The 12,688-nt window shown below is 34.5% G+C and overlaps 1 protein-coding gene across 2 annotated transcripts in view; it reads left to right on the forward strand.

Moving 5' to 3' along the window:
* LOC119078655 overlaps positions 1–12,688 on the forward strand; it is a 56,371-nt gene that overhangs the window by 16,294 nt on the left and 27,389 nt on the right. For both annotated transcript variants that reach the window (XM_037186253.1, XM_037186252.1), the window contains one exon: positions 8,409–8,553. In XM_037186253.1, coding sequence (XP_037042148.1) covers positions 8,409–8,553 — 145 coding nt within the window. The remainder of the gene's footprint in view (positions 1–8,408; positions 8,554–12,688) is intronic.

The following is a 12,688-nucleotide window of genomic DNA, read 5'->3' on the forward strand; positions in this document are numbered from 1 at the left end:
TCTGAGAAAGGCTGATGGTGCGTTGCTCACTTTACCGGATCAGATAAAGACTTTTTGTATTTAGGGATTTTCTTGGATTTTTGTTGGTTCAATCTTATATTCCATGAAAGAAATTTATCCCAACAATCGTCTTCAGACGGTTTATGTTATCGATAGCTATGGCAAGAATAAACGATTATCTAGCGTGATCTTTAATACATTGAAAAGTTTGTCAAAAGTGAAGTAATAGATTTTGTGTTAACCAATTATACTGATGATGGTCTGTAAGATGTTTATCTCAACTTATTCAATCAAAAAATGTACGAAGAATATAATTACGTAAGAACGTTAAAGAAGACCAGCGGCACTCTTTGTGTTAAGTTTTTGCAGTTTTTTTCTGTCATGTGACAAACATTTTGGTAGAAAAGAAATTATGCTTCCGAGAAATAGATAAACATAGAAAATCCCTTTGCACTTAAAAGACAATCTTTTATTTCAAATTAGATACAAATCATCGAAAAAATCCTTTAATATTTCAGAAAATTGTTGACAATCCTGGAAAATCATGTAAATATGCTTGAAATTCCTTTAACCTGTAAGCAACCGGCAAACATTATGATCAGTATTATTATCGGGTCTATTACTTCAACCGATCAAAGTCTATTTAATCGATTGATTTCAAATCTTTTACTTCAATTTTTTTTAACATGAATTTTACAATTATATAGGCCAATATTACCCAGAGCATGTTATTATTTTTGCCGTCGTTATCGATGAATGTATGTGACAGGTTAAAATTGTCAAAAAAAATCCTAGAAAATTCCCTTTCAGGTTTTCCTCTTAGAAAATCATTTTTCACCCAAATTGCACGATTATCTTCCACTCGTTCACTAACCGAAGTGTTACACAGCTACACAACATTGGATTACATACAACCTGAACTGAATGATGAAACTACCAAAACAATGTCACAGTGTTAGAGTTCCAGAGATGCAATTAATAGTGCCTATGAACAAAACAACTGTAGAGTAAACTCGATGTCTATAAATAGCTACTATTACACCTATTAAACATTCTATTCTCATTTGATTCATGCAGCGTTCGCCGCAATGTCTTAGCATACTAAATCATTTATCTGACATAATATGTAAAGGCACAAGCGTCTGGAAGTAACAAGAAATTAAGCAGAAGTATGTGCAACTGAATTGTACAGAATAAATTCGTGTAACTTGGAATGCCTGTCAGATTATTACGTGGCACGAAAAAAAAAACGGAGCAAATGGAAATCCACTCCCATAAAAATCAAATCATCTGCAAAACTTTGGATTTATCTATTACACATGATAACATTTCATAAATGCGAATGTGCCACAGAAACCAACATTATGTGGCGCTTTGTACAGTCTAGCAGGTTTATGTTTCTATGTTAGCTGTTTACCAAATGAGTTTCCTAAACGTTTGCTGATAAATATTTTCAGTCAATTTTACAGCCTCACAGTTTTACAGCCTCATAATCTTGCAGTGCCATAGTCTTACAATTTTGCATCCTTACAGTTTTACATCCTAGGTACTACCTATAGTAGGTAGAGTCTAGTAGGTAGAGTCTTTGTTACTTTGACACTGTTTAGCATGGTGTATTTGTATATTTCTAGACCAGCGGCTGATCCAAAAAAAAACTGCACGTGAAATAATTTACCGCTGTAACAGCCGCTCCACTACACAGGACAAATGTAGAGTGTGCATATGAGTGACAAAAAGTTATAATTTAACATTTTTTTAAATTGCATTTTACAGTATCTTTGGGGCCATTCAAATAGTGTGCACTCTAAAAAGGACCGTTTTTATACGGCACACTGATTATATGGGAAAAACTTTGACACAAAAATTCCCGGCATTCGTGCTGTTGACATTGTGTTGTTATACAAAAATTTTGTAACGAAAAAAAAGTAAATGAAAAACCCACTTACTGTATGTAAGGAAAACAGAAAAATTAAATTTCACGTCAAACCATCATACAACGAAAATTATTTCTTCTACAAAACTTTGCAAACATTCTAAATTTCTGGTGCATTCTCGTGCTCAAAGACATAAATATGTAAAAAAAAAATATTCTTAGATGAACTACAGAATACATCTATGCACACAGACGAGACCCAGCAAATTTATATGAACAGTAAATGTGAGCATCGTAAAAATCTTTATTGTGGCATATCATGAGAAGCATATTTTTTCTATTATAGTTTCTCGGTATGGTGAATATATAGTTTCAGATTTTGCTGGCAGGCATGAGAGCCGCCGTTCAAACGGAGCTGCCGATATTTTAATGAAAACGAAAAAAAATACTTTTCGAAACAAGTGACGAAAAGTAGGACTTTCCGTTGCCTTTATTGCGAAAAACGTTGTATACAACTCGATGATAAATGCTTTTTTAGGCACTAGATGTGTAGATTGTCACTCGAGGCCGTAGGCCGAGTGTGACAATACACATCGTGTTGTATAAATAATTATTTCGCAATTTTCGCAAGGATTTTTTATTTTTGTGCGATATCAAAGAAATGCTATGATGTTAAGAGGAGACAGTGTATTTTGTACTCAAGAGTTCTATGTGTGTTGTTTCCTTGACCCATTCCTGAATCAAGCTACAGCTAGCATACATAAATAGAAATATGGACCCCTAGATTTAAATCTTTCAGAGATCGATTAAATCGTTTTTGGAGACATTTTTTTTGCTTATCAGAAATGATAAATGTTTTAATTTGATGTAGAAAATTCGAAGTGACTATTGGCACTTGGGTGCGAATAGTGTATAAGAAGACTATTGGCACTTGGGTGCCAATAGTCTATATGAATGCTATTGGCACTTGAGTGCGATTAGTCTATATGAAGGCTATTGGCACTTGAGTGCGATTAGTCTATATGAAGACTATTGTCACTTGGGTGAAGGCTATTAACATAAAATGTTGTTTATGTTTGTTATTGTTTAAATGACATAATAAAATTTTCCATGTATCCAATTGAACCCGAGACCTACAGAACACCAGCTGTCTTCACAGTGAGCCAATACGTTCTCAATCCCGTTGAAGCTTATTTCTAACCGTTGTTACCGACAAAAAAATCCCATTTTGATTAAGAGCGCTCACCCCTTGGCAATTTTCTAGCCTACATCTGTGCGCAAAAATATTCGTTTTTTGATGATTTCTCTGAACCAAAATCTTTTTTTGAAAAAGTAAAAGCATTAAAGCCTGCAAAAATGTGTTACTTTTAAGAGAAAAATTGGTTTATGAATGATAAGTTATTCCACTTTGAGAAACCTTTGCAAATGTGTAAATTTATGTGTTTTGCAAAGGTTTTGTCCAAATGGGTTAAGCTATCTACCACAAACCAATTTTTCCCTTAAAAGTACCACATTTTTGCATGCTTTAATGGTTTTACTTTTCAAAAAAAGATTTTTGTTCAGAGAAATCATCAAAAAACGAATATTTTTGCGCACAGATGTAGGCTAGAAAATTACCAAGGGGTGAGCGCTGTTAACATACGTTCTTTAATCTCTAACCGTGTCCCTAACAAATCGAAAGTAATCCCACACGGTTCTAAAATTGTAATCTCAAGTTTTTATCTCTGTAAGTTCCATCATTTAACAAACAATGTTTTGCCACTTGTAACAATAGCGCGAAATAAGCTCTGACAGGATTATGAATAATATATATTATGCACCTGTTGCCAAGATTGGTATTTTGACCTGTAGGACATTATTGCCCTAGCTGAAGGCGTGGGTCAAAATGCCTACACGTCAAAATAACAGTCTGGCAATAGGTGCATATCATATTTTATCTGTCGAGAACAGATATATCGAGATAAACAAAAACTCCCTAGAGGGATAAGCTCGAGATTATCGTTCTAGACAGATAAAATAAATTAGTCTGTCTGAACATCTTGGACTAAATTGTACTCTCAAGATTCTGTCTATCTATCTATTAGCTGACATTAGCGCTAGTTATTCTTTATATGCTTGAGCCGCCGTACAGCAATTAATATTAAATGACGAAGAACAAAATTATGTTTCGATTTAGACGATTCTTTCTGTGTTTTTACCAAAATTCCTGGAAAGAAACAGCATTTTTGTCCAACGTGTGGCTTTAGATAAGCCGCGATGCGCCGCTGTCAATTTTCTACCGGCTCTCATGCCTGATTTAGCTGCATTTAATTCTGATCATAAGAGAAACAACAACAACAAAAAAACGTAAATTGGACCTACGTTAAACATAATGGTATTGTTGAGCATTCGATTGACTGACTGGATGTATAATATCCACCCACTCACAACAATTTCTCGTTTAAGTCAACGTACCCGGTCAGTAAGCAGAAACGCTTCGTTTTATTTACTCTATCAGCAAATATTATCATCTGGTACAACGATTTAGAATGAAATACGATTCCATACTATTAAATATTCGATGAGAACAATAAATCATGCATCCTTAGCAGCGTTTTATTCCCATCATTCATTGCATTTGCGAAATGGTTTTTTTTTTCTTTTTCAATTTTCTTTTCTCGTATAATATGTTGAAAGTTTAATATAATGAAAATAATAATTCGAATCGAATTTCAATGAATCCCGGTGAAGGCGGAAAAACTTAAATGAAAATTCGTTCTGAACGAAATAATATATCGCACCGTCTCGCAGTTGCACAAAATTTCGATTTAAGTTTGGGTGTGTTGTATAATATGTTGTCACACAAACTCTCATTGAATAGTGTATCACGTGAAATGTGTAATGTGTTTATTATACAAACGTTTCCAACCAACTCTAAGATGGTATTCTAAACTTTATTCCGACCGCGGATCTGAAACGAAAACTTTCAGAGCAGTTAATTCACACAATTAGACATTTCCTTCCACCCATATTACGATTTTCGTTGAATTTCATTCAATTAACTTGCTTCCACCGAATGAAACCAATTTTTCCGAACGACGACGTTTTCGCTGCTATACTACGTACACGGTGGTATATCTAATATGTTAATATGTTGCTGTTTGTGATTGTGTGAGGTCATGGTGTTGGATGCGAACTCTTTTCTCAGAAATAGAAAATTTTGCAGCTTCAAATTATGAATGTCTGAGGAGTCTCAATCTACACCTTGAAACAACTTTTTCAAAATAAATTGGCATAAATGAGTCTGTGTGGTTGGAAATCATTTTTAAACGATGAAAGAAAATTGAGATCAGTTTATTTTGATTAATTGATTGCTAGCAAGCTTGTCCTGATTTTAAGTCTCATCTCTATTAGGACTTTTGGAGACCACGAACACCAGTATAATTGTTTAACCTGTCACAGACGGCAAGCATTATGATCATCGATCAAAGTATTTTTAATTTGTTGATTTCAAATCTTGTACTTCAATTTCTTTAACATGCATTTTGCTATATAAAGGACCATATTACGCAGAGTTTGTTATTATTTTTGTTGTCGTTATCGATAACAGATGAATAGCCAGGTGACAGGTTAATATGTTCTTCATCGAAATGAATCGGTACCCATGGCTCAATACCTTCTAGCTACGGCCCTGAATAGGAGAGTAAGGCCGTGATATTAACAAAATCTCTAAATCAATTTAATTGTGTTAACAAACAAACAAACAAATGAAAAACGACCTAGGGTACATATCTACAAATGCTGTATCGACGTATCCTGCTAATGTGGGTGCGGGGGTGTGGATGTAGTAAGCACAGACGAATCGTGCTGAAGATGTGAAACCAATTAATGGAATGCCAGCTTTTCTACAAGTTTCATTGCAGAACCGTAATTATTCACAGATCTAACCACTCTCTCGCAGCTGTAAACGTAGAATGTTGTGGTTTCAGAAAGTTTCATGTTTTTTGTCAATCAGTTCTACGAATGTTACGTAAAGACGAAACATACTATTTATGTGCAAAACCTGTCTGCTCGAAAATTGTACATTTTCGAATAGATTCTTCCAACAACTTCTCTCTATTCTCAACAAAATTCCGCATGTGAAATCCCCCGAATGTAAACACATTACGTCCGTATGGTTACATCGATGCAAGCAGACATTAATTTACTTTTATTTGCCAAAAATGGTAACCATAATACCCAGTGCACATATTGTTGTGCACCAGAGCTCAAACTAATAAAGCTTAAAGTTGTGGTGTATGTGTGTGGACTTATTTCTGAAATAGAAACATTCTGTCTTTGTAAACCGAAAGAATGGTTTTTCGTTAATACGAAAATGTTGTGGTAGAATGCAGTATTGAATGTGTATGGACATTTTCTTTGAAGCTTACTTGAGTCCATTCAAAAGCCTTGAGTATTATTTATAAATATGTTTGTACCGTATGATGGCTGCGAGCGAATAAAGGCTTATGCGATGAATGTGCTCTGTATAAAAAAAATTCAACCAGAGCTCAATTGTACTTGTGAAACGATGTTGTTAAAATGTGAACTTCTACTGATTCAGACAATTGAATCGTACAACACATTCAATCAGAAAATACTGTGATTTTGATTTATAATGGAATTTTGTAATTGGAAAGGCATTTTCAAATGAACGAAATTGCACAGTCAGAATCCATCGTTCGATTGGGATATAAGAATTTCCTTTTGCTTTATTTCGATTCGATTAATTTGATTTTTATATTAAAGTTACGTCCACCGAATTAAATCAAAATTCCATTAACAGGACGATCATCGCATTAGTGAGCAAAATGTTTCTGTTCCCTTTTACGAATCTAATCACTTTACTTCACGTATTCACAACGTAACATTACAAAAAGGATTTCTATAAAACTTTTTGTCACTAGTGATAAAAAGTAAGTTAATTACCATGTATAAATAGTATGTTGTGTTACAAGTATTGTAATGTTGATTTTTTCAGCACTAGACCCAAGTTTTCCTTCGGGGTCGTGTCGAAATTCGAAATTGGGTCGTGTGCTGAAAAAATCTCATTACAATACGTGTAACACATCATGCTTTGTGCCAACCGAGAATTGAAATAGACATGAGTGCCAAAACTGGCTCGAAAGAGCCTCTTCAGCTTACAAACAACTCATATGTAAAAGGTTGAAACATTAAACAAATTTCATAAAAAAATCCGAAAAACTAATGAAGTAATAGATTTTGCATCAATCTGCCAAAAATACTTATACCAAATGACATAAAAGATTTGACAATAATATTGTGGTCAAGAAAGGGACAGCCCGTCTACTATAAAAATTACTCAGTACAACCCCACTAGTCTTTGATTCCATTAGTTTGGAGGACATATAGTTTACTCGCTGCTTCCCATTGTTTGACGTGAAGACCCTTAATGTCAAAACTCATTTCAACACCGAATAACCGAAATGACCTTGTATCCCGATTCGTCGAAGTTTCGCTTATATAAAGACCACATCAGGCCCGCGTCCACCTATGAGTGATCGTTCTGGTAGGAAAGTCAAATTTGTGTGATTTTTGTACGCAGAAAATGCATTTTTAATCAATAACGATCCGCGTCAGAGCCACCTATTTTTTGTCATTGTGGTCCCTATCCTCCATTTCTAAGAGGTTAATCGATACAAGCATGACTTGTATCTAGCAGCACAATTTGAATGCAAAAGCTATTCAAGGAATTGCTTACATTGTATGTAATGTACTTGTACACATTATTGCATGTCAAATGTAATCATAAAGCCATTTTCCACATTCCATTCAGAATTATGGACATTGAATCACACCGAATGAATCACCAAACGAAGGAAATGTATGAAAAAAGAATATGGTTGGGTCTGAGGTGAACATTAGCCTAATTTCTTCTTTTGAATGATTTAGCAGCCTTGAATTTATGCTATCTTTAAATAACACTCCGAGACCATATTTATTGATAATAAATAAATTTATTTTTTTATATTATTTCCCTTTCGCCAATATATATCTATGAAACATTGTAAACGAGAGTTTGCATGATCACACTCTCATCGTTCATTTCTGGAAAAGGCAAACATAAACGAAACTGGTGAACATTCATGATTTTAATAGCCACATATTCCATAAACTTTTCGTCCTAGAACCATAAAAATCCAACTTTTATGGAGACCATTAAATAGGAAACTTATAGCCGAAGAAACCGTATCGTGGCGTGTTCCATATTCTTTGAATGTTTTGTGAATGAGAGGAAAAAAAAAAGTTTTCCCGTAACACATTTATATCTCATTGAATAATTTACTATTTAAAAAAAAGGACGAAAGAAAGTACGCCGAACGTACGGCTTTAACTTCGGTTTACTATAGCTCTAGGTGATGGTTAACGAAGAAGAAGTTATGTGCTTTTGTGGGATGTTTAAGAAACACTCAAATGTATCGATTATTTTATAGATGATAGAAACAAGAAAACGTTTTGGTAATAACTCCTAATTAATTGTTGTGATATCTTTCAGGATTATCTAGATGATGAAAGTACGTTGGAGGATTCAGGCCGAGTCGGAAGCCTTACTAATGAAAAATGGGAAAACTATGGAACGCGTGAGGCCGTAGACAAGTCACGTTCACAAATTGCACAGCGTTCTCTTCAACAAATGGCAGGTAAATTATTGACTCATCTTTTTTTTAGAGTTTTTTGTTCTTGAATTAAAATTCGTTTATATGGACGAGACTCAGCTGATCATGTCTCAATTTCACTGGCGTTCATTGTATTTAAGTATAGGCGCTAGTAGGGCAAGTGGTGTAATTTTTGACATGAATGTAAATGTGTTACCAAACGCTTTCTAAATTTACCAATCCACAGCACTCAGAACAATGTGTTTTTATGTAGCAGAATGTATGTTGTAACTAATAACCAGTAAGAGACTTTGCATCAATCTGACGAAAATGATACAAACAATTGAAGTAATAGATTCGATGATAAATTTTTGCCTTCTGTAAGTGAATGAGATTGCTCAAAGAGAATTTGTATACTTCGAGACGTAGTTCAGACTGCAGTTGCTATTGGCTACTGTGAAAGGATAAATTCGTAGAAACTCATTGAAACTGTAAACTTAAACTAAATATGCAATGTGCAAATTGTCTAATTGCCCCAAATAAGGCATTTAAACGACACAACACCGAGCATATAACTATTGAACATAATGATACCCACCTGAAATTCGATTGAAAATGGTTATAATATGCTGATGAAACGTGTAACTGAATGTGTGTTAATATTTAATCTTCGAAGCGAAACAAAACACATTCCTAATCCATAGCCCCACATCGTTTATGTATAAACATTTAGTTGGTACGATAATAACTTCATTGAACCGAACAAGTGATGTATGCACAATGAACTAGACCCTAGAGACACTGAAAACATAACTATATACACAAGACGTGCACACATTAAATCATACCTGATAATTTTGCAGAATAATTTCACTCGCGATATTATATTTTCCACCTTCGGCTTCAGGTGTAGTGTAGATTGTAGATGAACGTTTTTAATAACTTCATTAAGAGACGCGGATTATTTATACCGTAGTGGGCACCGAGAAAAATTGCTTATAAACGAGATCTGACTATGGTTTACATAATGAGATGGAAACCTAAATGCCATATTAGTGTGGAAACACTAAAAATCCTTTAACTAGGGTAGCCCCAATCCGGGTCAAAATGTAGGTATTCGGACCACATGAAGAATGGAATTGAAAATTAAAATTTTGGTTGACGGTTTGGGCGACAAGTCAAATTATAGAAATTGTCAAGTGGTGAGGCACGTTCAACCCGCCACCGAAAATTGTATGTGTGTGGTCGCCTAGATGTACACTAGGACTAATCGCATTCCAGCCTTTCTTGGGCTAGATAACGAAAGTCGAAGAACAAAAGATCTACAAAACGATCTTATGAGGGACTCAAAGTTACACTGATCACAGACTAGCTAAGACATCTCAAGAATTTAACTTGATTTTTTTGATGATTATAGTGTGCTTGGGTGGTAACAAAAAAATCAGGATTCTCTAGAATCCTCCCTCAACCAAGCAATATGTATGATAATTTAGAACAAAAATTGAATTTTCACATAAGCCTTATGTCCTTCATACCTTCTATTGTTCACCGTATTTTATGAAGGACACCCATATAATAATGTTAATAATTGCTTCTTATGATCTAAGTAGTTGAAATATAATCTTTTACTTCATTTGTTTAAGTAGAAATTTGTTATATACAAGACAAATCTAGCCAGTGTTCAACTTTTATCTTTGTTGTCCATAGCAGATGTAAAAGGTAACATCAACTGCTTGCGACTGGCGATATCACTACCGTCAATTGTATTTTAATAAACAGAAGGACTATGGAAAAACATTGATGGACGCAACGACAAAATACCAGAAACGATGTGGTGAAATTCGGAAGCAAAAAGAGTTACGAAAATGTATTCGCTCAAGATTTTGGTCTGTGTACGATGTGTGCGTATTATGCTCTACTTGTTAAATGAAAATCTCAATAATGAATATTCAATCACCCAAGAACTTAGCATTAAGTTTTTAGACGAAAATATAATCAATACTCAAATTTCATCACAGTCTTACCTGTGCGGTGTGTTTGGATTTATACCCAGTCATCTTGCAGTTACGAGTACACATTATAAACCGTCGCAAACATCGACCATATAATTTTCTCGAAATTCCATTTCTTGTCAATTATTTTGATGATGATGAGGATGATGAAAATGATGTGGGTAAAATTTTCAATTCCGTGTTTTAAGACATTGAACTATCTATTCGTTGCGTACAAGTACAGAAATATATGTAGGTCCTCGCTTATACGAACCGGTATAATGTTGTAAGTATACAAACCGGTGAATGTTTACGATCCGCCCTTTTGACACGTAACATGCAATTAAAATATCATTTTTTCCTTGCCTTCAACATCCAACTTTTTTTTTAATTGATTCCCTTACGGTGTCAAAAGATCCCATCATGTCCGTATAATATGAAATTATCGTGAGTAACATCAAATGCGTGCCACGCCAGTGGCATTAATTGCATATTATAATAAGGAGTTATGACTCGGCTATCATTTTGTATATTAGCATGTGAGTGGAGTGTTGTGTGTACGGATACTTAAATAGTGTTGCCTTGTTGGATATTCATCTATTTTATGAGAAATATGCAAATTACACGGGTTGGATATCGTTCTCGGTGTCTTATACAATTTCATTTTACGTTTATGGTTAGTGTTTTATACTTGGGATTTAATAGTTGGTTTATTTAGTGATGGATAAATAAATAGATTCGCGTGCTGTGCGCACCAGTGATGAGTGAAGTACCGGTTTTAATTTCGTACAAGTTACGTTCAAGCTTTTCGGATTAGATCGTATTAAATTGGCAGTGCAATTTTAGTGATATAATGTAAGAGGAATAAGAGACAACACAAGAGTCGTTCATTAGGCAAATTATTCTATGGAAGAGTTGGATTGACGACACAGCAATAACTATTTAGAATTTTCATCAGACAGTGTTGTGGGCTCTCGTTTTATTTTAGAGGAAATTCTGGGAAATAATTGAACTTGAATAATGGAACCCTACATGTAGTTGAAAATTTTTGAGTTGAGTCGTAGAGTGATCGGTAATCGAATCTGAGTAATGGCCACTGGTAATTGAAACAACCATTATACTGACTAAGACTCGAAATCAGGTCAGGTCGACCTGATTTAGTTCAGGTTGACCTGAACCTGATCTCACCTTAACTTGTATTAAAGATTTCGGGTTCAACCTGAACCTGACCTGATTGTAATCAGGTCGGATAACTTCAGGTTCAGGTCAGGTCAGGTTCAGGTCAACTTGAAGTTTTGCACCGAAAATTTTAGGTTGACCTGAATCTGAATCTATCCGACCTGAAATGGTATTTCGGATTCAGGTTCAGCTCAGGTCAAACCTGAACCTGACCTGAAAAAATTCAGGTTTTCAAGTTCAGGTTTCAGGTCAGGTCAAACCTGACCTGTTCCGAGCATTAACTGACTGTGATTTGAGAGACTAAAGAAGCAATGGTACTTATCTGAAATTACAATCTACATTTAGGCGTTTCGTATTGTATTTTCGCTAATATCTCTTTACAAAACTCCTTTTTGAAAAATATGAGACGACGATAACCCCCACAAATGCGTTAGCTTTAAATTAAAAATTGATTCTCAGGGATGGGTCAATTTTCACAAACAAATCTATTTTTTATTGATAGTTAACACCACAGCTCTTCTCCTAGCAATGAGTGTTCTCTTCTCCTAGCAGTGAGTGTTGGTGCTAGAAACAGTGCTATGCTAACATATTTGTGTTGGTTGGAAATATATCAGCGAAAATACAGCACCTAAAAAACGCCCGAATGTAGCCTTTTCAACAAAACATCCATTCCTCTTAGTATTCAGGCATATAGTTGTGACATCTTATCTTGCTAGTTTTAATCAAGTAAAAATTCATGTTGGAGTTGGAAATGAAGCAAACTATTGAATTGGCTATTCGTAAATTAAAAATTTAATGTTGTCGTTTGCTCCATTTTAACATTTAACTTTAAAAAAAAACGGCTTGCGAATCTCTAAATATGTTAATTCTTGGGTTTAATGTTCTGATTTATACAAAATCTTTTACTTTATTTGTGTAAAGATTAAATTTGAAATGTCTTTAAAGAGGAAAAGAGGAACACCAACCAGAGTTATTCCATTTTTGGAAGGCATGCGATAATGAAGTTCTTT

This window comes from Bradysia coprophila, unplaced genomic scaffold (assembly GCF_014529535.1).
Source record: "Bradysia coprophila strain Holo2 unplaced genomic scaffold, BU_Bcop_v1 contig_297, whole genome shotgun sequence".
In the NCBI taxonomy this organism is placed as follows: Eukaryota; Metazoa; Arthropoda; class Insecta; order Diptera; family Sciaridae; genus Bradysia; species Bradysia coprophila.